Source organism: Anomaloglossus baeobatrachus, chromosome 1 (assembly GCF_048569485.1).
Source record: "Anomaloglossus baeobatrachus isolate aAnoBae1 chromosome 1, aAnoBae1.hap1, whole genome shotgun sequence".
In the NCBI taxonomy this organism is placed as follows: Eukaryota; Metazoa; Chordata; class Amphibia; order Anura; family Aromobatidae; genus Anomaloglossus; species Anomaloglossus baeobatrachus.
The window spans coordinates 187,266,398-187,293,200 of NC_134353.1; the positions used below are offsets into that span (position 1 = coordinate 187,266,398).

At 46.6% G+C, this 26,803-nt stretch overlaps 1 protein-coding gene across 1 annotated transcript in view; it reads left to right on the top strand.

The window, feature by feature from the left end:
- The first annotated feature begins 3,504 nt into the window (after nucleotides 1-3,504).
- The window catches only part of NAF1 (nuclear assembly factor 1 ribonucleoprotein), a 109,801-nt gene continuing 86,502 nt past the window's right edge, over nucleotides 3,505-26,803 (top strand). The window contains exons 1-3 of the mRNA XM_075335197.1: nucleotides 3,505-3,723; nucleotides 4,127-4,539; nucleotides 18,767-18,905. Of these exons, the coding sequence (XP_075191312.1) occupies nucleotides 4,133-4,539; nucleotides 18,767-18,905 (546 nt within the window). The 5' untranslated portion in view covers nucleotides 3,505-3,723; nucleotides 4,127-4,132. The remainder of the gene's footprint in view (nucleotides 3,724-4,126; nucleotides 4,540-18,766; nucleotides 18,906-26,803) is intronic.

Here is a 26,803-nt window from a genome sequence, read left to right on the forward strand (position 1 = left end):
AATTGCACTGATCGGAGCATTCAGGGGGGTAAATTGCCGGGAACGGAACCCCTGCAATTGCCATGAGTAAAAAAGCACAAAAAAAGCATGGACATAAGCATAAAAATAATGCATGAAAAAAGCACATTTTTCAGCAGCTTTTTTCCTGCCAAGACATGCTTTTTTGTGCTGAAAAAAAGCACTGTGGGAGTTTTTTAGCACATATTTTTAGCTGAAAAAGCCCCCTCATTGTTTCAACAAGACTTTTAGGAGTTTAGTGTTAAGGCCCAGTCACAAACAACGACTTACCAGCGATCCCGACAACGATACGACCTGATAAGGGTCGCTGGTAAGATGTCACACAGTCAGACCTTACCAACGATGCAGTAATGATGAGCGACCTGTATAACGATCTCGGCGGCGGTGGGACCGTTAGGAGGTTGTTAGTAGTCAAACACAGTGATGTGTCCTTCCCAGCAGGACATCGCCTTTGAAGAAAATGGTCTGGACCATTCGGCAACGACTAGCGATATCACCGCAGGGGCCTGATCGCTGGTAGGTGTCACACATAACGAGATCGCTAGCGAGATCGTTGCTACGTCACAGAAACTGATTAGTGATCTCGTTGTGTGTGACAGGGCCTTTAAAGTTCTTGTTGACTCATGTAATTGCCTTGGCCAGTGAAGGGCAGATACCCAGACAAATCAATTATACGAACCTCCCATTGTATTACTAGGTGTATTGCTAGATGCGATGTAATTTAGCTGTGTCTCCCTCGTGTCTGCCAGAGACCATTACTACTAGGGATATTTTGTATACGGCTTGAAATCTAGCCAATAAGAGCCCAGTCTTATCCACCAATCGTGAAGACCCCAATGGTCTGAAAGGAGAGCTCAGGGGTATAAGAAGGAGGACAGTCCATTGCACAGGTAGACTCTTGCTACAGGATCTGCGGATCCAATTGGCAAGCCATAACCGAACCTGGATTATAATACTACATAGTCTTCAGCATCGAATGCAAGGATTCGGCTGAGATATCAACGACTACCTAAGGAAGGAATCCAGCTTGGGACAATACAGTCACCTGACTACAGGCTTTGCGGACTTCAGCCAGCTTCCTAAATCCAGCGTTATTCCATTCTCGGTGGGTGCCAGCCGAAAGCGGGGTGCTGCTGGTTTGGAGTAACTAGGACTCATATATGTGATAACAACTAGGGAATAACAATATACGTGAACATAGACTGTCCCTATAAAACTTAAATACTTTATTCACTTATTTAAAACCACACTGTGATTACTAAAAGTGCACAGGATAGATTGCTAGCCCTCAATAGCTGCACCTATCTGTGCACTGCCTATCAGCGGGGGTTGGCACCCTAAAAATGCGATATGGCGCCCCCACTCCACGACGACTCTCCCTGCTGCCCCTGAAGTCCCTGCTGGAAAAAGGTGCAGTGCCTAAGATAAGTGCAACAGACAAATTGGTGTGGCAGGTGGACAGTAGGGAGGAAGACAACTTATCTCATTGCTGTAAACCGAATGATAATTTCAAGCCTCAACGCGTTTCTCCCAGAAGTGGGTTCTTCAGGAGGCCAATAGTAAACTACAATGGTGGTTCAGGGAAACCATCTGTAGCCAAATAGATGATTCAGAGAGGGGATCCTGTTGATAAATAGCACACTGCAGACCCAAATAGGGCTGGTGTCCAAGCGAAAACAGCCTATTCAATGAGATCACTGAATAGTGTTTTCCCTTGGATGCCAGCACTGTTTGTGTCTGCAGTGTGCAGTGGGGGCGCCATATCGCATTTTTAGGGTGCCAACCCCCGCTGAAAGGCAGTGCACAGATAGGTGCAGCTATTAAGGGCTAACAATCTATCATGTGCACTTTTAGTAATCACGGTGTGGTTTTAAATATGTGAATTAAGTATTTTAAGTTTTATTTAAAGTAAGTAGCCCTGGAAGTTCTGAGACATGGACATTCTAATCCCTGGTGAGCCAGCGGAAGGGTGAGAAACTGTTGCCGGTTACATTTTGTGGTTTTGCTGTTTATGTGCCATATGCCGTTAATGGTTTGGGGATCTAATAAAGTCTTAATATTGTGATTCCCTCATCCTGTGTTGTCTGAGTAGTGTTACACCTATGGTTAAGGAGGTTGGGCGTTCAGTTGGGATGAGCCCAGGGCCATGCTGTTTTTCTAAAGGCGTCCGGATCAGCGGACGAGAACACCCACTGACTTCCGTGTCTCCACACCCACTTCCGGATTATAAAACAGGGGGGGGGATGGGGGTGCGTTTTATAATCCGGATAATACTTACCAGGTCAGCGCGGGGGTCACAGAACGGAGGGTCGGCAATATTGTGGCTCCGGGCTGTTGTGGTGGTGTCATGGTTCAGGAGAGTTGGCAATACTGGGGCTGCTGCGGCGGTGTCATGGCTCAGGAGGGTCAGCAATACAGTGACTCGGGGCTGTTGTGGCGGTGTCATGGCTCAGGAGGGTCAGCAATACTGTGGCTCGGGGCTGTTGTGGTGGTGTTATGGCTCAGGAGGGTTGGTAATACTTTGGTCGGGGCTGTTGTGGCAGTGTCACAGCTCGGGAGGGTCGCCAATACTGTGGCTCAGATGTGTTGTGGCGGTGTCATAGCTCAGGAGGGTCGGTGATACTGTGGCTCAGGGCTGTTGCGGCAGTGTCATGGCTCAGGAGGGTCGGTAATACTGTGGCTTGGGGTGTTGTGGCAGTGTCATGGCTCAGGAGGGTTAGCAATACTGTGGCCTGCGGCTGTTGCGGCGGTGTCATGGCTCAGGGGGTCGCCAATACTGTGGCTCAGGGCTGTTGCTGCGGTGTCATGGCTCAGGGGGGTCAGCGATTCTGTGGTTCGGGGCTGTTGCGGCGGTGTCATGGCTCAGGAGGGTCGGCGATACTGTGGCTCGGGGCTGTTGTGGCGGTGTCATGGCTCAGGAGGGTCGGCCATACAGTGGCTCAGGGCTGTTGTGGCGGTGTCATGGCTCAGGAGGGTCGGCGATACTGTTGCTCGGGGCCCTTTTTGGCGGCGATAGTGTGGCTCAGGGCTGTTGTGGCAGTGTCACAGCTCAGGAGGGTCGGCGATACTGTGGCTCGGGGCTGTTGTGGCGGCGATAGTGTGGCTCAGGGCTGTTGTGGCAGTGTCACAGCTCAGGAGGGTAGGCGATACTGTGGCTCAGGGCTGTTGTGGCGGTGTCATGGCTCAGGAGGGTCGACGATACTGCGGCTCGGGGCTGTTGGTGCGGTGTCACGGTTCAGGAGGGTGGGGGACATTGTGGCTCGGGGCTGTCGCGGTTCAGGAGGGTCGGCGATATGAGGAGCTAAGAAGTGTCGCAGCTTTCTGCGGGGCGGGCTCTGTTGAGCCGGAAGGCAGTTCACGCGATAGACTTCAAGAAAACGGCCGCGGGAGCGGCGCATGCGCAGATTGAGATATCGGCTCTCAGCTCTACGAGATCTCAATCTGCGCACGCGCCGCTTCCGCGGCCATTTTCTTGAAGTCTATCGCGTGATCCGCCGGCTGGCTCAACGGAGCTCGCAGACAGCCGGCAGGCTCAATAGCACCCGCCGCGATACCCTGGTCCCCCAGTATCACCTACCCTCATGAGCCGCGACACCCCCGAGCCATAAGCATTGTCAACCTTCCGTCCTGTGACCCTCTTGAGCCACGGACACCCCCGTCCTCTGAGCCCGCAGCATCACCGACCCCGCCTCCTGAGCCACTCTGGTGAGCTAATTAATATAACACTACAAGGCCACGTGCACACGTGGGGATATGGCGAGTTTTTCACCTCAGTATTTGAGGCGTGGGTGATGCATACACCGTGGAGCAGAGCTTCTATTCTACTTTTCCTCTGCTTGTTGCACTCCTGTTTTTTATTTACAAATATTGAAGTAAAAAAAAACAAAAACAGCTCAACAAGCCCTGTGCACGTGGCTCCGAGCGACCCCCATTGTAACATTAAGCATTATTTTTTCCAAATCTATCCTAGGTTTATAATGGAGTCAATAGGTTTACCCAGTATTTGGTGGTAATTAGCTGCCTCGTCATATGCTGGGGTCGGCTTATATTCTGGTATATACGGTAACTGTATTATTGTAGTTTAACTGCTGGCTGTTTTGGATTACAGAATAACATGGACAATCCAGAGGAAGTGTCTGCACCTGGAGAACCTGCAGATATACCGCCAAACCATCACCGTCCTGGAGCCGACAATGTGCCGCCTTATTCAGCAGAGCCCTGCGCATCTGACCTGGCCCCGCTGCCTGTGTGTACTGATATCATACATGAAGCGGCCCACGCTGCACCCCCAGGAGAGGGCTCGTCCCATGATGCTGGGGTACAGATCATCACTGAAGAGGGTACAGCGTCTCGTAACCTGGAACCCCATGAAGATATGGAGGTAGCCGAACACCTGGAAGGCTTATATTTCAAAAATCATACCATAGGGGACCACAATGTGGGGGCTGTGAATGATTGTCCTCGGGATTATATTAAAATAGAGGATGAAGATAGTTCTTCAGAGGACTCCTCATCACACAGGTAGGATACAGTGTGCTTTGTCTCTTGTTTTAGATTTCTTAGCTTAGTATGGTATCAGGGTCATTTCCCTCTGATCCCCCATGTACCACTCATAGTTTATCTGCTGCAGTGTCTTAAGCCCCCGTCACATTTAGCGACTTACCAGCGATCCCGAAAACGAAGCGATCTGATAAGGATCGCTGGTAAGTCGCTGGTGAGATGTCACACAGTCAGACCTTACCAATGACTCAGTAACGATACAGGTCACAGTAGCGACCTGTATAACGATCTCTACTGTCTTTGGGACCCTGTCACACAGTGTCAAACATAGCGATGCGTCCTGCCCAGCAGGACATCGCCTTTGAAGAAAATGGCCCAGGACATTTAGCAACAACCAGCGACCTCACAGCAGGGGCCAGGTTGTTGCTGGATGTCACACACCGCGACATCACTAGCAAGATCGCTGTTGCGTCTCAAAAACCGTGACTCAGCAGCGATGTGGCTAGCTATGTCACTTAGTGAGACGTGGCCTTAAGTTTCACTGTGATTATTCATTATTACAGGCAACCTGTTAGTCAGTGGCTGCCACTTAGTAATAGGTTCCCTTTAACCTCTTATCAAGATGTGATGCACATGTATGGCAAGTGGTAGGTGTGGGTGTATGGAGCAGGCTCTGGAGCTGAGCCTGCACTATAGCTGGAAGATGGCGTAAGTATTTTACAGCTGGCATTGGCCTGTAACACCAACAATCGTGATACTGTTGACCCCCTTAATGCCAGTGTCAATCTATGACTGATGAGTTTAACCCCTTCAGCCCCGGGGCACTTTCCGTTTTTGTTTTTTGCTCCCCTTCTTCCGAGAGCTGTAACTTTATTATTTTTCCGTCAATCTTGCCATATGAGGGCTTGTTTTTTGCGGGACAAGTTGTACTTTTAAATGAAACCATAAGTTTTACCATATAGTGTACTGGAAAACAGCAAAAAAATTCCAAATGCGGAAAAATTGCAAAAAAAGTGTGATGGCACAATAGTTTTTGGGATGTTTTATTCAGTGTTCACTATATGGTAAATCTGATGTGTCGGTGTGATGCCTGAGGTCGGTGCAAGTTTGTAGACACCAAACATGTATAGGTTTACTTGTAACTAATGGGTTAAAAAAAAATTCACAAGTTTGTCCAATAAAAGTGGCGCACGTTTTGCGCCATTTTCCGAAACACGTAGCGTTCTTATTTTTTGGGATCTATGGCTCAGTGACGTCTTATTTTTTGCGTCTCGAGCCGACGTTTCTAATGGTACCATTTTTGTGCAGATGCTACGTTTTGATCGCCTGTTATTGCATTTTGCGTAATTCTTGCGGCGACCAAAAAACGTAATTTTGGCGTTTGGAATTTTTTGCCACTACGCCGTTTACCAATCAGATTAATTGATTTTATATTTTGATCAGGCATTTCTGAACGCGGCAATACCAAATATGTGTATATTTATTTATTTTTTAACCCTTTAATTTTCAATGGGGGGTGATTTGAACTTTTAGGTTTTTTGTTTTTTTTATTTTTTAAAACTTTTTTTTTTTTACTTTTTTTTTATTTTACTAGTCTCCCTAGGGGGCTATAGCGATCAGCAATCCGATCGCTATTATCTATCTGCTGATCACAGCTATACAGCTGTAAACAGCAGATACAGTCACTTTCTTTTTCCCTCTGCTCCGTGCCGAGGGAAAACGAAAGTGAAACATCATAGCTGCAGGCGTCATCACATAACCCTGTGCTACGATGGCAACCACTGATAGTCACGTGATCATGCACGTGACTTCCGGTGGGGGCGGCGGTAAGTAAAAAACATGGCCGCGCGCATTTGGATCTTGCTGCCAGACTTTGGCAGCAAGATTTAAGGGGTTAATGGCCGCGGGTAGAAGCGATTCCACCTGCGGCTAGCAGGCACACATGTCAGCTGTTAAAATCAGCTGATATGTGTGCCAACCGCCGCCGCCTGCCCGCGGCAGGGGGCGGGGCTTAACGGGACACGCTCCATAACGGATATATCCGTCCATGGTCGTGAAGGGGTTAAAGTGAACCGGTCAGGTGCAATATGCACCCTGAACCACGAGCAGTTCTGGGTGTATATTACTAATCCCTGCCTAATAGTCCCTGTATACACTAGCATAAATTGATCTTTCGAAAAAGTATTTCTAAAAATCATTTATTATATGCTAATGAGGCCAGCGACTAGTCGAAGAGGTGTTAGTTCCCTTGGCTAGTCGGCGCACATAGCATATTAGCCCACAAGGGCGTACTAACATGCTAATGAATTCACAGTGACACTGAACATACCTCACTTTTGATGGCGGCCGGTGGAGGGTGGATGCTCATTGCACATGATCCAGAGTTCCAGGCATCCATCCTCCGCCATCAAGAGTGAGGTATGTGCAGCATTGCTGCGCATTTATTAGCATGTTAGTATGCCCACAGGGACGTACTAACATGCTGTGTGGGCTGACCAGCCAAGGAAAGTAATGCCCCTGCGACTAGTTGCTGGCTTTATTAGCATATCATATAGGATCTTTAGAAATACTTTTCTTTATCTATGCTAGAGTATACAGGGACGATTAGGCGGGGATTAGCAATATACACCCAGAACTGGTCATGGTTCTGTGTTCATATTGCACCTGACAGGTTCACTTTAAGGTGCGTTCCTGGGATGCGCTTTCAATGACTATTGCTTTTTCGTGACCAAAAGCCATGCGATCATGTAGTGCTAATGGATCACCATTGTAGTCAAAAGAAAAAAAAGTTGGTGGTAAGATAAATTTCTGACTGTATATATTAATCCCCTCAGTATACAACACATTATATAATTCCCTTTAGTATACTGCACATAAAATATATAATATAAATCTATATCTCTATATCTCTATATCTCTATATATATCTCCCCTCAGTATACAGCACATACCGCCAACTCGGGAACCATTTTATTGAAGACACGGTCTCTGAAAATCCCCAGTTTGTTTCAGATGATATTTGTAGACAATGTCTTCAATAAAACGGCGCCACAGTTGGCGGTATGTGCACACTCTAACTCCGACGCCATTTTATTGAAGAATTCAACTTCAACGTGAACATAACACTGTGCACACGACAGCCATAGGGATGATAGCCATTGCACAAAATTGAAATAAGGGAGGAAAGCCGCCAGGGGAGGAATAGATACCCATTTTTATACCCAGCCATGATAAAGCCCAACAGCTGGGGACTGGTATTCTCAGCCTGGAGTCCTATGGTTATTAGGCCACCCCCCCAGCAACCTGCAGCCGCCGGGATTGTCACATCCATTAGATGCGACAACCTCAGCACTTTACCCGGCTCCTCCAGATTGCCCTGGTGCGGTGGCAATCGGGGTAATTAAGGGGTTAATAGCAGCCAACAGGTGCCGCTAAGTCTTAGATGAGTGATGAGGTGTCTTGAGACACCCCCATCACTAATCTGTAAGTGAAACAAACACTGAAAAAATCCTTTATTTGAAATAAAATAGGAAAAAAAACTTTCACCACATTATTAACCCCCCAAAACACTCCTGCAGGTACGATGTAATCCACACAAGGTCCCACAATGATTTCAGCTCTGGTACATCTGAAGGCATAGTGCACGATCATGGAGCATGACTGCCCGCTGTGAACTCCTGGCAAAGAATGAGCCGTGCAATCAGCGGTGACGTCACTCAGGTTAGCCACAGCTGGTGGATCCCACGATCATCCACCTGTGATTGCAGGTAACTTGACCTTAGGTGACTTTAGTGACCTCACCTGAGTTCATTGAGGTCCCCTGATGTCAGGTTACCTGCGATCACAGTGGAGAACGTTTGGAATCTCCAGTCGTGGCCGTGGCTAACCTGAGTGACGTTACTGCTGATTGCTTGGCTCATTCATTCTCTACCTGAACCTCACAGCGCTTACTCATGTTCCATGATCGCACGCTGTGACTTTACATGTAGCAGAGCTAGAATCGTCGTGGGACCTCGTGTAGATTACGTCGGACCTGCAGTAGTGTTTTGCGGTTAATAAAGTGGTGAAAGAAGTTTTTGGGGTTTTTTTAATTTTATTTCAAATAAAGGATTTTTTTTGGTGTTTATTTCTTTTCACTAACAGATTAGTGATGGGGGGGGGGGCTCCGATGCCTCTCATTACTCATCTAGGGCTTAGTGGCAGCTGTGGGCTGCTATTAACCCCCTAATTACCTCGATTGCCACCGCACCAGGGCAATCTGAAAGATCCAGGTAAAGTGCTGGGGTTGTCGCATCTAACGCAACAATCCTGGGTGGCTGCAGGCTGCTATTTTTAGGCTGGTGGCTCCCAATAAAAGTGGGTCTCCCCAGTCTGAACATCCCAGCCCCCAGGCGTCTACACTACGTTTTTAAAATTATTTAAATAATTTAAAAAAAGCCGCATGCGGTTCCTCCTATTTTATTATACAGCCAAAATAAGCGCACGGCTGGAGGCTGCAGCCTGTAGCCGTGGCTTTATCTGTGCTGAGTATCATAATATGGGGGGGACCCTACGTCAATTTTTTTTTTTTTTTTTTTTTTACTGTACAATATAGACCTGCAGACTGGGTCTGTGAGCGGGGTAAACAGTAAATATATATGAGCCTAAAGAGCTGCCTCGAAAGAATGAGAGGCTGCGGGAGCAGTGTGACACCTACACTGGTGATTCGGTAAGTATGAAATGCTTGCTCCTACCCCTTTGCGCTGGATTCTGGTCCCCACAGATTTATATGGGGACCAGCATCCGGCCAGATACCAGGGATCAATCCCCTGCCGACCCCGAGTTGGCGGGGATTGATTTCCGAGTTTTCCCATATCTAGTGGGAAATGCAGGGACCAAACACAAAAAGAAAGAGCATGCTGCAGTTTATATTTCAGAAGTTTGTGACAAACTGCAGATGAAAAAAACTGCAAGGTGCGCACAGCAAATCTGAATTCTGATAGACTTTGCTGGAAGTCAAAAGTGAGAACTTTCTGACAACAAAACTGCACCAAAAAATGCGTCCAAAATGCAGCGAGGGCATGTAGCCTAAGGCTAGGTTCACACACTGCGTTTTTTTGACGCTGCGTTTTTGTGCGTTTTTTGCGGCAAAAAACGCACAAAAACGCACCAGTGTCAAAAAAATGCTGCAAAAAACGCACGCGTTTTGCCGCGATTTGGTGCGTTTTTTTGCTGCGTTTATTCTCGCTGCATCTTTAGGCTATGTGCGCACAGCGCGTTTTTCGGTTGCGGTTTTGGCCTTAAAACTGCAGGACTTTGCTTCCCCAGCAAAGTCTATGAGTTTTCATTTTTGCTGTCCGCACACATCTGTTTTTTTTACCTGCGTTTTTGAGTTAAAAAAAAAAAATGGACATGTCAGTTCTTTCCTGCGTTTTCCTGCGTTTTCCGCCCATGCAATGCATTTGAAAAACGCAGAAAAACGCAGCCAAAAACGCACCAAATCGCGGCAAAAACGCATGCGTTTTTTTATGCGTTTTTTCGACGCAGGTGCGTTTTTGTGCGTTTTTAGCGGCCAAAAACGCAGCGTCAAAAAGACGCAGTGTGCGAACCTAGCCTTATGCAGTTTTTTTTATCAGTGAACAATGCCATTAAAGATTGTTGAAAAAAAAAAAAAGGTCTGATGTCATTTCCTTCTTTAATATGTTCTTCATTCTCCACTAGTGTATGCAATAGAGCAGACAGCTGCAGAACTACAAGGCTCAGCATGCTCCATACAGGACTGTATGCTGGAGAGAGAGGCAGAGGGAGCAGAACTACAAGGCTCAGCATACTCCATCCAATAGTGTATGCAGGAGAGCAGACAGCAGCTGCAGAACTACAAGGCTCAGCATCCTCCATCCAGGACTGAATGCAGGAGTTTTTTGCCCCCCAAAAAAATGACGTGGGCTTCGCCATATTTTTGTATGCTAGCTGGGTACAGCAGGCAGGTACAGGCTGCCCCCAACCCCAGCTGCCTATTTGTACCCGGCTGGGAACCAAAAATATAGGGAAGCCCTTTTTTTTTCTATACTTCATGAATTTCATGAAATAATTTAAAAAAAAATGACGTGGGCTTCGCCCAATTTTTGAGTCCAGCCGGGTACAACTAGGCAGCTGGGGATTCGAATCCACAGTGCAGGGTGCCCATGCTTTCTGGGCACCCCCGCTGTGAATTGCAGTCCCGCAGCCACCCCAGAAAATGGCGCTTTCATAGAAGCGCCATCTTCTAGCGCTGTATGTAACTCTTCCAGCTGCCCTGATGCCGGGTGGCTCGCTGGGTAATAATGGGGTTAGGGCTAGCTGTATATTATCAGCTGGCCCTAAGCCCGAAATTCATGGCGTCACGCCAATATTAGACATGGCCACCATGAATTTCTAGTAAAGATGAAAACAAAACCACAACACACAGAAAAATATTTTTATTAGAAATAAAACACAACACAATTATTGACTCCATCTTTATTGAAATAAAGAACCCCCCTCCGCAGTAATCCTGGGTCAGGGTTCCGCGCCGTCCAATCCGTATCCAATATAATCTGATGGGTTTGCTGGAAGGCAAAGCGATCAGATGATGTGTCAGGTTCTAGGGGCTGAATCACATCACACATCAGCTGATTGTATAAAAGCCGTTTATACAATCAGCAGATGCATCGGTGCAAAAAAAAAAAAAATCACTTATGTGCTGATTACCGGCAGCTCCTGGAGCGAGTCTGATCCCGTCCGATCGCTGCAGCAGCTGTCGGTAATCAGGGATGAAGTCTCCTGACGCATCCGCTGATAGGTTAAACCGGCCGGGCGCCCGCGTCACCGCGATACTTACGATCAGCTGATGCGTCAGGTGACTGCATCAGGTGATCCATCACCAGGTCCTGCATCTATCGGAGGTGACCCGGCCGTCTGCACACAGCTGGAGCGGCGATACCGTGAGAGGAGATGGGAGCGGGCATGGCACCGGGACCCTGCAGACAGGTGAGTATGACTTTTTTTTTTTTTTTTTCTACTGTTCACTTTTGTTTTCGCAGCCGCTTCCACCTCCCGCCCGAACATGGCGTCGCACGGCAGCATACATGCACAGGACTGGAGGTGGACGCGGCGGTGACGGTACCGGGAGGATTCACGCTTCTGTGTTTACTGACAGAAGGAATCCTCTTCCTGTACATGTCACTTTACTACCCACCTCCTGCGTTTATAGCTGCGTTTTTGGTCTTAGAAACGCACTAAAATGCACCAAAACGCAGGTATTTGCGTTTCTCATTGCGTCTTTCAACATCCCATTGCACTCAATGGATGAAAAGCGCAGTGAAAAATGCGGGAATAATTGACATGCTGCGTTTTTGTGGCACCACAAAAAACGCAGCTGAAAAAAACCGCTGTGTGCAGACAGCAAAAATGAAAACTCATAGACTTTGCTGGGGAAGCTAAGTCATGCAGTTGTCTGAGCAAAAACGCACCCGAAAACTGCGCAGAAACGCACTGTGTGAACTTACCTTAAGCTTGCATATAAATTTCTATATACAGTATGATCCCACACACAACCACCCTACATACATCATGAGACCCCATATAGCCCCTCTATCTACAATGAGAGCCCCCACATAGCCTCCTATATAAAGTATATAAAGTATGAGCCTCCAGTTTCCTATATACATTGAGCCCCATTTTGCCTCATATATATATACTGTATGAGCCCCACATCCACATAGCCTCCTATAGAATATAAGCCCCACTTAGCCTTTTAAATGCATCCACATAGCCTCCTGTATGGGGGTTTGCGGCCACTTCAAATGTAAGGGGATATTTACAGGCTGGGGGCTGGTATTTTTAGGGGATGAATGTTTGTGACGCCACCTGCGGATTGCGGTAAAGGGGAGTACCGCCACTGCCGAAGGCAGTACCGGGGCAGATGGTGTGGGACAGCCAGGTGTCAGTCCCTCCACAGGTAGTGAAGACCCCGGATAGTGGGGATTTGGTGATTGGGTAGCTTGCCTGGCCTTGGGAAGCAAGGTGCAGGGGTTCTTGTGCTGGATCAGGTGGATTAAGTAGACTCTGTCACATGATAAACCAAAGTCTCTAGGCACCGCAGTCTCTACGTGGGGAGCTCGTCCAGGTCCCGCTCCCACCAGTGTCACTTTGTAAGTCCGGCCTCCGTGCACAAATTGTTTAACAGTTGTTGCCCCTTGGCTTGAAGCTTTCGGGGCCCCGCTACTAGTGTGTATGGCAGCTGTGCTTTTGGTGGCTGGCACTTGGGATTTCAGTGGGTTGTGTGTTTTGGAGAACCCTATCCCTCGCGTTGTGCTGATGCCTCCAATCTCTGAGCTCTTGGGGAAAGTTCACAAAGAAACTATCCTCCACAGGTTAATTATCAGGTTGCTTGAAGCTACTCCCCGGTCTAGGGTCCTGTACCCCGCCGTGCTCTGTACCGGTAAGGTGGCTGGGCTTTCTGGTGCCAACAGTCCTCCTAGACTGCGTCTGTTACACTCCAGTCCAGTGTCCCTAATACCGGTCCCTGACTTCTGTGGTCCCGGACCACCATCTTCTACCCAACCTGGGAGCTCCAGCTCCCTATCACTTTGAGAGCTGACTCCAAACTGACTTCCTCCCTCCCACCAGTCTGACCCCTAGGTGGGCGGCCGTGCTCCAACTCGACTAACCCACTGGTGTGTCTGTCCAGCCCTGGTGTGAGGTGTGGTTGGGATGTGTAGTGCGGATGTTAGTGACACTGTTGATGGGACACTTGGAACCACGGGGGGGTAGGCCCTGCACCCTGGGGTACAGGATGCAGTTCCCTTTAGCACCCTGATATAGTCAGGGGCGCTACATTATGAGCCCCACATAGCCTCTCTATATACATTTCTGAGCCCTCACATAGCCTCCTGTACACATTTTTGCCCCCACGTAGCTTTGTATACACGTGTGCCCCCACGTAGCTTTGTATACACATTTTTGCCCACTTATAGCCTTTTATATGCATTTCTAAGCCCCACAAGGACTCCTACATACATTCAAGCATCCCATACACATGAAAAATAAAATACCACTACCTACTCTCCTTGCTCCCGCTCCCTCAGCGCTTTACTCCAGCCTCCGATGCCCTGACACTCCGCACAGCACACGCAGTGATGTGACGTTATCGCGTCTACTGTGCCTCACCCTGATTACTGACAGACTGAGCGGGCAGCGCCATCCTCCACCGTTGTATTCTCTGCCATCCTGAGGATGCACACAGCAGTGACATTAGAAAGTGAGCTTCAGATTTTTCTAGAAGTAAAATAAACCAAAATCATACTTTTATATTACATAAACTCCAACTTCTTCTAAGGTCTGAGACTCTAAGGGTACTTTCACACTTGCGTTATTTTCCTTCCGTTACAATCCGCCCTTTTGGGAAACAGCGGAATCCGTTAACGGATTCCGCTGTTTCCCATAGACTTGTATGGTTGACGGATTGTACCAAAAGGAGCTGCGTTGCTTCCGCTGGGCGACGCTCCGTTGCTTCCGCCCAGCGGGAGGAACGCAGCATGTAACGTTATTTTGAGCAGCGGAATCCTCTGGATTTCACTGCGCATGCTCTTTTTTTTTTTTTTTTTTTTAAATCAAACTTTATTTTGGCTCGCGGTGGCCGAACGTTCAGCTGAGCGCCCGGCCGTCGGCAAGCGACAGCGCTCAGCTGAATGACCGGCCACCAGCATGCCCGGCCGCCGGCAAGTCACAGCGCTCAGCTGAGCGCCCGCCCGCCGGCATGCCCGGGCGCCGGCAAGTGACAGCGATCAGCTGATCACCCGGCGGCCGGCTGCAGGGAGCGATCAGCTGATCACCCGGCGGCCGGCTGCAGGGAGCGATCAGCTGATCACCCGGCGGCCGGCTGCAGGGAGCGATCAGCTGATCACCCGGCGGCCGGCTGCAGGGAGCGATCAGCTGATCACCCGGCGGCCGGGAGCGATCAGCTGATCACCCGGCGGCCGGGAGCGATCAGCTGATCACCCGGCGGCCGGGAGCGATCAGCTGATCACCCGGCAGCCGGCTGCAGGGAGCGATCAGCTGATCACCCGGCGGCCGGGAGCGATCAGCTGATCACCCGGCGGCCGGGAGCGATCAGCTGATCACCCGGCAGCCGGCTGCAGGGAGCGATCAGCTGATCACCCGGCGGCCGGGAGCGATCAGCTGATCACCCGGCGGCCGGCTACTGGGAGCAATCAGCTGATCACCCAGCGGCCGGCTGCAGGGAACGATCAGCTGATCGTTCACTATAGTCTGCCGCTGGTAAAACCGGGAAAAAAAAAAAAAAAAAATCAAAACGAATTGCGTTGTTTTGCAGCATCCGTTGCATCCGTTGTGTCACTATATGCAACACATCCGTTGCATCCGTTACACAACGCAATGCAACGGATACCGTTCAACGCAAGTGTGAAAGTAGCCTTACCCTCCTCACCCTTGTCTACCTTACATCTGAAGGATATCTCTCCTACATACAGCTCTGACCTTTCCATGTGGAAACTAGTGGTGTACCAGTGAAGATGAGTCTCTGCAGAGAACGTGTTCCCATAAACTCCTAACAAGCCTTTCAGTTCTGCTCTATTTCCTTAATGTCTATTTCACTGTAATAGGAGCAAGAAATGTTTTAGACATAAAGCGCATCCTCTTTTTTTGGTAACAAAAGTACAATTATGGTTTTTCATGCTTCACAAACTTATTTTTTCCTTTTAAAGATCGGCCTTTTAGTAATTTAATCGAGGTGAATAATGCTAACATTTCATTTGTATACCAGTTAACTGTTGAAAAGCTTTGATAGAGATGACTTCTATGTGTATTTATGTCACCATGAATTTTTAGACAAATAGAAATTCTTATATTTAAAGGCAAGCTGTCACCAGGTTTTTCCCTTATGAGCTGCGGCCACCACCAGTGAGCCCTTCAGCATAACAGAATACTGTATATAAGAGCCCAGGCCTCTGTGTAACGTAAAGAATACCTTTTAGGCCTTGTGTGCACTAGGCGTTTTTGCTGCGTTTTTAGCGGCGTTTTTTACCGCGTTTATGTGCTGAAAACGCAGGGACATTGCTTCCCCAGCAATGTCTATGGGTTTTCATAAGTGCTGTCGACACACAGCGTTTTTTGTAGCTGCGTTTTTGTGGTGACCACAAAAACGCAGCATGTCAATTATTTCTGCGTTTTTCACTGCGTTTTTCACCCATTGAGTTCAATGAGATGTTCAACAACGCAATGAAAAACGCATATAGCTGCGTTTCTATGACTAAAAACGCAGCTATACACGCAAGGGGTGGGCAGTAAAGTGACTTGTACAGGAAGAGGATTCCTTCTGTTGGTAAACACAGAAGCAGGAATCCTCCCGGTACCGTCACCGCTGCGTCCACAACCCGCCCGGTGCCATGTCAGCTCCGTGCGGCGCCATGTCTGGGCGGGAGGTGGAGGCAGGGGCGAAAACAAAAGTGAACAGTAGAAAAAAAAAGTCGTATATACTCACCTGTCTGCAGGGTCCCGGTGCCATGCCCGCTCCCTGCTCTTCTCCCGGTACCGCCGCTCTGGCAGTGTGCAGTCTCCCCGGGGCACGTACGAAGCTTGCAGGACCTGGCGGTGGATCACCTGATGCAGTCACCTGACGCATCAGCTGATCGTAATTCTCGCGGTGTCGCCGGCTTTTTCGCGCCCAGCCGGCTATCAGCTGATCCTGCCATCAGGAGACTTCATCAGCTGGTTACCGGCAGCTGCTGCAGCGATGGGACAGGATCAGACTCTCATCCGATCGCTCCAGGAGCTGCCGGTAATCAGCACAGACGTGAGTATTTATTTATTTATTTTTTTTTTTTTGCACCGATGCATCTGCTGATTGTATAAAAGCCATTTATACAATCAGCTGATGTGTGATGTGCTTCAGCCCCTAGAACCTGACACATCATCTGATCGCTTTGCCTTCCAACAAACCGATCAGATGATATTGGATCCGGATTGGACGGCGTGGGACCCTGACCCAGGATTACTGCGGAGGGGGGTTCTTTTTCAATAAAGATGGAGTCACTAATTGTGTTGTGTTTTATTTCTAATAAAAATATTTTTCTGTGTGTTGTGTTTTTTTTTTATCATTACTAGAAATTCATGGTGGCCATGTCTAATATTGGCGTGACACCATGAATTTCGGGCTTAGGGCCAGCTGATAATATACAGCTAGCCCTAACTCCATTATTACCCAGCGAGCCACCTGGCATCAGGGCAGCTGGAAGAGTTGGATACAGCGCCAGAAGATGGCGCTTCTATGAAAGCGCCATTTTCTGGGGTAGCTGCGGGACTGCAATTCACAGCGGGGGTGCCCAGAAAGCATGGGCACCCTGCACTGTGGATTCCAATCCCCAGCTGCCTAGCTGTACCCGGCTGGACTCAAAAATTGGGCGAAACCCACGTCATTTTTTTTTTAAAATTATTTCATGAAATTCATGAAATATAAAAAAAAGGGCTTCCCTATATTTTTGGTTCCCAGCCGGGTACAAATAGGCAGCTGGGGTTGGTGGCAGCCTGTACCTGCCTGCTGTACCCGGCTAGCATACAAAAATATGGCGAAGCCCACGTCATTTTTTTGGGGGGCAAAAAACTGCTGCATTCAGTCCTGGATGGAGGATGCTGAGCCTTGTAGTTCTGCAGCTGCTGTCTGCTCTCCTGCATACACTAGTTCTGGAGCTGTCTGCTCTCCTGTCCTGCATACAATGAACATTTTGAAGAAGGAAATTACATCAGACTTTTTTTTTTTTTTTTTTTAATGGCATTGTGCACTGATTAAAAACACAGTGAGCAAAAACGCAGCAAAAAACGCACCAAATCGCGGTAAAAACGCATGCGTTATCGCGTTTTTTAGCCGCGGGTGCGTTTTTTGAGACAAAAAGACACATAAAAACGCAGCGTGAAAAAAACCGCCTAGTGCGCACATACCCTTATACTCACCTAGGGAGAGATTGGGGGAGTGACTGGTCTCTGATCCGGCGCCTCCTCCATCTTGTGCAGTTGCCTTCCTCCTTCCTAGCTCTATCTGTATGACAAGTCCTCCATCATCCACACAGTGGCCTCTTTTGCGCATCTGCACTTTGATCTGCCCGGCTGAGGGCAGATCAATGTATTGTAGTACAAAAGTGCTGGTGGCCTTTGACCTTTCCCCACACAGGCACATAAGTACAGGAGCGCAATCGTGGCCTCTGTGTGGATGACGTAGGACGCATCATCCACACGGAGCTGGGAAGGAGGACGGTGATGGAAGGAAGAGAGGAAGTGCCGGATCGAGGGCAACAAAGCCCATCAGACCTGACCACCCCCAGGTGAGTATATTAAAAGCTCTTTTTTTATGTTTTACAGAGCAGCCTGGGCTCTTATATAGAATGCTGTATAAAAGAGCTTACTAGTGGTAGCTTACAAGGGAGAGTCCTGGTGACAGGTTCCCTTTTTAAGTTTTTTTTTTTTCTTATCTATCCAGTTCTACCTGGGTCCTTCTGTTTTGATCTGACAGCACAAACCCTTTTAATATCAATGAAGATACGCAGGGGGTGGTGTCCCTCGCACACAGTGTCTGCGGCCTTAGGCATTGTGCACACGTTGAGTAGTTGGTCAGCCTTTTACCTCCCTTTTTGTAGCCAAAACCAGCAGTGGGTGATAAATACAGAAGTGGTGCCCGTGTTTCTGTTCTACTTTTCCTGACTGTTCCACTTCTGGTTTTGGCTTATAAATATTGAGGTAAAAACTCACCAAATACTCAATGTGTGAGGATCATTTTGGAGCAACTAGAGGCTGCGTTAGATTGTGCCTCTTGGCCTTCTCACGTAATTTCTGCACAGCTCCGATAAGGTGCACTGAGTTGGGATGGGTGTAGCGACCACCGCTCATCAAATTCATGACAAGTGGTGGAGCTCACTATATTTTAGGTCTTACTCCAACATGGACTGGAGTATGACTGACTTGTGAGGCACACGCTACTCGCCAGATTCATGAATCGGGAGCGTCTGACTCCAGTGCATCTCCTCAGGACTAGATTCAACAATGCCGGTGTTGCTCTATCAGACCTTTTGGCCTGCACTGTAGGTTTTTCAATATTTGTGAGGGGTGTAAAGAAGCTGTGATCCACGTGTATTTCCAGGTATTTTTTCTGATTGTTAGTTTTTCTTTTTTTGTCTGCACTCATTTCAAACATTATTGTATTTTTAGAAAAATATTCTAATAGTCGTTTTGTGTCTTTCAGTGACAGTGATTCTGATTCATCATCTTCCTCTTCTACATCATCATCTTCATCTTCTCTAGCTTCAATGCTCCAATTTGATGAAGAACCACCAGAAAACAGTGATGTGCCTTTGAAGACTAAAGATGAGCTACTAATGGCTGTGAGTGAATCCTATCACTATATTTTAGACTCCAGACAGTTTTACTTAAGTTTCACATTATGAAAGGGAACTTGTCACCAGTTTTGGGGCCTTTAAGCTGCGTCCACCACCAGTGGGCTCTTATATATAGCATTCTAATATGCTGTATATAAGAGCCCGGGCCGCTGTGTAGAACATAAAAATGACTTACTAATATTTAGCTAAACGGTCGGTGCTGTGCAGATGGGTGTCTCAGTTCTCCGGGTGTGGCGCCGCCTTTTTCGGCCATTTTTGTCCTCCTTCTTCTGAAGCCTGGGTGCCATGACCCTTCCTGCGTCATGCACACAGGCTGGCATTGAGGTTCTGTGCAGGCGCATTTTGATCGGCCCTGAGCAGGGCCGACCAAATTATTGTAGTGTGCATGAGAGGGACCTCATTGCTGGCCTGTGGGCCTGATGTAGGACGCGTCATGCACCCAGGCTTCAGAAGGAGGACAAAGATGGCCGAAAGAGGAGGCGCCGCACCCAGGGAATGGAGACGCCCATCCAACCAGTCTGCACCGCACCGACCATTTAGCTAAGTATTATAAAATCATTTTTACGTTCTACACAGCGCCCTGGGCTCTTATAAACCGCAATCTGACATGCTGTATACAGTGTGTCCACCCATATCCTGTCCACCGCCATTAACTTGAGAACAGCGGCAGCTATAGGCATAGAAGTGGTGTCTAGGTATAGTAAAGTAGCCATACGCTACCCAATGAAACCACCTATTGCGCCACCTGGTGGAAAACTGAGTTAGCATTTTTATCTCGGAAACGGAAGGAGATAGAGAAAAAAGTGAATTAAAAAATTGTAGGGCATCATCAATTCAATACGAAGCGACACCTTGCATACAGACATGCTATGATAGGAAACCTATGACCCCCCCCCAAAAAGATTGAAGGCTGGTCACGCATATGGCGCTCATTTAACTTTGATGCTCAAAGTGGCCACCGTCAGCTGCAATGCACATCTGGACTCTGGACAGCATACTGTATCTTGCTGCACGTTCTGCAATATGGTAGGTGACACGTTTGCACAAGCATCTGTGATACGTCGACGTAAGTCCTGCAATGTTGGTGGAGGGGTCGCATACACCTGCTGTTTGATGTGACCTCACAGAAAGAAGTCCAATAGGGTTAGGTCAGGTGAGCGTGGAGGCCACTCTATGCAGCCACCATACCCAATGACTTGTAGGAAGGTCTCCATGAGGTATCGCTTTACGTCCGCAGCCTTGTGAGTTTTACACATTCTAATAGCATTTCTGTATGTAAGGTGTCGATTCGTATTGAATTGATGATGCCCTACAACTTTGTAATTCACTTTTTTTTCTCTCTCATTCCGTTTTCGAGATAAAAATACTAACTCCGTTTTTTTCCACCAGGTGGCGCTATAGGTGGTTTCATTGCGTAGCGCATGGATACTTTACTATACCTAGACACCACTGCTATGCCTATAGCTGCCGCCATTCTCAAGTTAATGGCGGTGGACAGGATATGGGTGGACACACTGTATAAGAGCCCAGTGGTGGTGGCCGTAGCTTATAGTCACCAAATCTGGTGACAGGTTCCCTTAAATAAAACAAAACCCTTTTAGAGTAGGAATTACCAACCATTTCACCCTAACAGCAGCAATCAGTTCTGAGAGGTGATCGTTTATAGCATATTAATTCCAATGTAATGTGCCTGCTTATAAAGTAATAAGTAGTGATGATTGGACTCGCAGATAACCATGACTGACTGATCCCGGTGATCCGGATTTTAAAAGCCGGTTCCGGGCCAGATTCCGGTCCCTATATAAGTCTACTAAGTGTACTTGCCAACGCTCCGGCATGGCTGTACACTGCTCCCAGGCCGCCCGTTCACTTGTGATGCCGCTCATTACGTTCATTGAATATGTACTGCTTTCCCTGCCCACTGGAGTCTGTGATTGGTTACAGTCAGAGACGCCCCCACCCTGAGCGACAGTGTGTCTTGACTCTTCTAATCACAGGCGTTACATGTATCTATTGTGGTATAAAAATAAATAAAATATTTGGCGTAGGGTCTCCTCATATTATGATACCCAGAACAGATAAAGCATACAGCTGCAGCCCCGAGCCATGCGCTTATCTTGGTTGTGTACAAAATAGGAGGTACCGCATACGACTTATTTTTTTTTTTTTTTATTAAAAAAAAAAGTTTAAAAAAACCCCCAAAAAATAACTGTGTGCGGTTTCCCCCCCCCCCCTCCCCAATTTTGCTACCCAGTCAAGATAAAGTCCAACAGCTGGGGACTGGTGTTCTCAGACTGGGGAGGCCAGGCCTAAAAATAGCAGCCTGGCAGCCGCCCGGCATTGTCCATCAATTATATGCAACAAGACCATCGCTTATTCTGGCTCTTCCTGATTGCCCTGATGCAGTGGCAATCTGGGTAATATAAGCGTTTAATGGCAGCCCACAGCTGTCACTAAACCATAGTTTAGTATTGGCAGGCGTCTGAGACCACCCCAATACTAATCTGTAAGTGAAAAGAAATAAAACACAAACACCCCTAAAATTCTTTATTTAAAATAAGACAAAAAGAACCCTCTTTCACCACTTTATTTACCCCAAAACACCCCTGCAGGGCCCCCCTCTGCCGCTAGGGCCCCCCTCTGCCGCTAGGGCCTCCCTCCTCCCGTCGTCATGTAACCTCATCAATGACAACTGCCATCTCCTATCTCAGTAATGGGAAAGTTTTCGCTGAATACGGATATGACCTCAGAATTGAGAATTTTGATAATGACCGATCAGTTCTGGCAGAGGAAGACGCAGATTCCTCTTTAAGATATGTTACAGTGTTGCTTATTTTCATGGCACTAATGAAAACATCGGTTACGCTTTTAGTTTACTTGCTGTATTTTGTTCATTACTGTTGCTTATTCTACCTTGTGCAAAGTATGAGGAGTTTGGATTCTTGTCTGAGGATTTTCTGGTCGTTGCTAGAATTTCCTTTTGATGTATTTTTTTTTAAGTGAATATAGATCAGGATTAAAAACTCAAAGCATCTGTGTTTACCATTAATCTACTAAATTGCAGTTATTTGTATGAAAATTAAAGTCATTATTCTGCCTTTATCACTTAATTATCTAATTAAACTACTTACATTTTTTGTTTGAGTAATTGCGGAGTCCATACTTCTAGGAACTTCCAGCTAATGCCAGGCACATTTGCCTCTTCAGCTTACAGGAGGGCTATCCTACCTCAATTATACCGAGTGTTGCATTTTATACAGTGTATATTTATAGTGCATGTTTTTGTGTTCGTATATTACCTACATAGTGCAGATTTTCATTTAGTAAACTTATTCCTTTCTTGTCGGCTTAACGAAGCTTCCTTTCAATCTAATCTGTTTGTAGCACAGTTTTGTCGGGCTTCAAAGCGTTTTTAGCAAAGTTAAGCACTGTTCACACTTAGGTATTTTGCGTCAGTATATGCCATGTATTATTTTTATTATTCCATGTGTAACTGCTACTTGCAGCATTCTGTATCTGCTTTCTGCGTTCTCCGTTCTCCTTTCTGCGTTCTCCTTTCTGCGTTCTCCTTTCTGCGTTCTCCTTTCTGCGTTCTCCTTTCTGCGTTCTCCTTTCTGCGTTCTCCTTTCTGCGTTCTCCTTTCTGCGTTCTCCTTTCTGCGTTCTCCTTTCTTTTATCTTCTCCTCATTAGCTGAGAATGGCATAAGTCATTGGTCTGCAGTCCAGATATATTACATGTTAACCCTTGGAAGGAATGTGCAGCTAGTTTTTCTGCCACATGGATTATCCCCTTTTGTGTTTAATTGTAGCTAATCTTTTTCTTCTTTAATTTTTTTTTCTTTGACATAATCCACAGCAGTCGTGAACACAATGGGAACAATTTATTAAGACTGACATGATGTACGCCAGTCTTGATTAAGTGCTCACTGCAGTACTCTGACCTGATTTATTAACCCCTTCACCCCTGGGCGATTTGCCGTTTTTTTGTTTTGTTTTTTTTGTTTTTTTTTGCTCCACTTCTTCCGAGAGCTGTAACTTTTTTTATTTCTCTGTCATTCTTTCCATATGAAGGCTTGTTTATTGTGGGACGAGTTTGTAGTTTTAAATGAAACCATAAGTTTTAGGCTATGTGCGCATGTTGCGTACTAGCCCTGCAGAAATTTCTGCAGCGATCTGAAGAGCACGCGTGCGCTTCAAATCGCTGCAGAAAATGTCCGTAGAGAAAAAAAAAAAGCAGATTCCATGCGCTCTGCCTGCAGCTCCTGCCATAGACAGAGCAGGGGCTGCCGGCAAAGCGCACGGAAGAAGTGACATGTCACTTCTTAGAACGCAGCGCTTCGGGCAGCAGCCGAAGCGCTGCGCTCTAAGACGCCACGTGCGCACGGCCCCTGCACAATCTCCATAGACTGTGCAGGGGACGCAGGACGCATGCAGTTACGCTGCGCTACAAAGCGCAGCGTAACTGCATGTATTTACGCAACGTGCGCACATAGCCTTACCATCTAGTGTACTGGAAAACAGCAAAAAAAAAAAAAGGTTTTAGGATATTTTATTCATGTTCAATATATGATAGACCTGATGTGCTGATGTGATGTCTTAGGTCGGTATAGGTTTACTTTTATCTAGGGGGTTAAAATAAATTCACAAGTTTATCCCAAAAAAAGTGGAGCACATTTTGCGCCATTTTCGGGATCTATGGCTCAGTGATGGCTTATGCTTTGCGTGTCGAGCTGACGTTTTTAACGGTAATATTTTTGCGCAGATGATACATTTTGATCGCTTGTTACCACATTTTGCGCAAAATTTGCAGCGACCAAAAAAGTAATTGGCGTTTCGAATTTTTTTGCCGCTACGCCTTTTACTGATCAGATTACTTGATTTAATATTTTGATCAAGCGTTTCTGAATGTGGCGATACCAAATATGTATATTTTTTTTTTTATTATTTTTTCTTACCCTTTATTTTTCAATGGGCCGAATGGGGGTGATTTTAACTTTTTTAGGTGTTTTTATTTTTTTACGTTTTTAAAACTTAACCTTTTTTATTTTTTTCTTATTTTATTAGGTCACCAAGGGGAATATAACGATCAGCAATCTGATTGCTCTTCTATTTCTCCAGATCACAGCTACACAGCTGAAATTTGGAGAAAAGCTGCTTTACTCTCACACGCTGCCCTCTGCCGGCATTGAGAGAAAGTGACTCATGATAGCTTCAGGAGTCATCACATGACCCTGTGCTACCATGGCAACCACCGGACGTCACATGATCACGTCACGTGACTTCCAATGGGGGTGGGTAAGTTATCTTTACGGCAGCGCGCTCTTACATCTCACTGTCAGAATTTGGCAGCAAGATGTAAGGGGTTAATAGACACTGGTGGAACACAATTCCATTCGCGCCTGGCAGGAACACGTCAGCTTTTGAAATCAGCTGATATGTCCGCGGATCACCGCACACTGCCCACGACAGCCTGCAGGGATTAACCTCACATGAGCCATGACGTACCCCATATGTCATGTTTCGTGAAGTGGTTAAGCAGTGATCACCGCTTAATGAATCGGGTGCGTGCATGTAGCACAGAGTGCGTAGCCGTCAAAAATGTACACCAGGCGCGCTGGCGTACACTTCTGCAGTAAGCATTTTAGTGGCTATCTTATCATGAATATTTGACAGGTAAGCTTGACCCACACCACTGCCATATTGGCATAGCTGGCCTGTACTGGCATATAAACACCAAGAGTCGCAGAATTTTTGTGCTAAGTTGTACAAAAATAATGGACTTCTTACTCTTTTTGCCAGATTTCTGGTGTAAGCACTTTTTGGCCCCTATTTGAATTTTAAAAACCATGGTGTGTTCGTTATTCTGAGTATATATTTTCCAAGTCATGTAGCTAAGGTATAAAATCCTTTTCCACATAGCAGAACTATACCGGAGCACCCTTAGTACTCTGCATGGAGCTGTGCCTCTGTATTTCTTTGTGAAATCTATTAATGAAATGAGAACTGTGCATTAATTGATTCAGCCTGTGAATATGGTGTATCCTGCCATGTACAGTGCAGTTGGGTGTAAGCTTTACCACAGTCCTGATTGCTAGAATTTAAGAGAACCTTTTTGTACGATTTTGTAATGTAAACTTCAGACATGGCTGTAATGGTGCTGTAATCCTGATTAATTTGATACCTTTGGTTGATGAATTCCATTTTTTGGTTCTTATTTAATGACCATTTGAAGTTTTCCACTAATTAAATTTTGGTGCAGAGGAGTCAACTGTACACTGGGTCTTTACCTCCCTGTTTGTGATTTGAATGAGGAGTTAGTGCTGAGATTTCATACAGAGGAGTATTACTGTTTTTCTTATCTTAGCATTTCTGGCATCCCAAGTATTAGATCAAAAAGACACTGCGGACAGCAGTGTGAGCAGCCCTTTCTTACCTCGGCACCCCGGAGATCTCCAGGATGGGTAGCAGGGTGAACAGCAGTGTGAGCAATCCCTTCTTTCCTTCGCATCCTGATTTAAAAAAGGAATGCTGACACTTATCCACCTTGCCTCTTTGATCTAACAGTTACTATTGCAGGGGTGCTGAAGTAAGAAGAGGCTGCTCACACTGCTGTCATCCCGGTCTTTCTCAACTAATGCTGGAAACGCCAGGATTGCTGAGGTAAGGACAGGCCGCTCATACAGCTGTCTACTATGCCTTACTGAATATTGAGCAGCAGCTTGATAGTACAAGTGCATCTCAATAAATTAGAATATCATCAAAAGGTTAATTTATTATAGTAATTCAATACAAAAAGTGAAACGCATATATTATATTGTCATTGCAAAGAGTGATCTATTTCAAGTGTTTATTTCTGTAAATGTTGATGATTATGGCTTACAGCCAATGAAAACCCAAACTTTATCTCAGAAAATTAGAATATTATATTAGACCAACAGAAAAAATAATTTTAAACTCAGAAATGTTGGCGCCTACTGAAAAGTAAATACAGTAAATACCTCAATACTTGGTTGGGGCTCCTTTTGCATGAATTACTGCATCAATGCGGCGTGTCATGGAAGTGATCAGCCTGTGGCACTGCTGAGCTGTTATGGAAGCTCAGGTGGCTTTGACAGCAGTCTTCAGCTCATCTGCATTGTTGGGTCTGTTGTCTCATCTTCCTCTTGACAATGCCTATAGGTCAGGTGAGTTTGCTGGCCGATCAAGCACAGTGATACTGTCATTATTAAACCAGGTATTGGTACTTTTGGCAGTGTGGACAGGTGCCAAGTCCTGCTGGAAAATGAAATTCCCATCTCCAAAAAGCTTGTTGGCAGAGGGAAGGATGAAGTGCTCTAAAACTTCCTGGTAGACGGCTGCGCTGACTTTGGTCTTGATAAAACACAGTGTACCTACACCAGCAGATGGCATGGCTCCCCAAACTATCACTGATTGTGGAAACTTCACACTAGACCTCAAGCAGCTTGGATTGTGGCCTCTCCACTCTTCCTCCAGACTCTGGAACCGCGATTTCCAAATGAAATTCAAAATTTACTTTCATCTGAAAACAACACCTTGGACCACTGAGCAACAGTCCAGTTCTCCTCCTTAGCCCAGGAAATAAGCTTCTGCTTGACACAAGCAATGCGACAGTTGTAGCCCATGTCCTGGATACGTCTGTGTGTGGTGGCTCTTGAAGCACTGACTCCAGCAGCAGTCCACTCCTTGTGAATCTCCCCCAAATTTTTGAATGGCCTTTTCTTAAGAATCCTTTCAAGACTGCTGTTTCCCGGTTGCTTGTGCACCTTTTTCTACCACACTTTTTCCTTCCACTGAAGTTTCCATTAATATGCTTGTCAACAGCCAGTTTCTTTAGCAATGACCTTTTGTGGCTTACCCTTTTT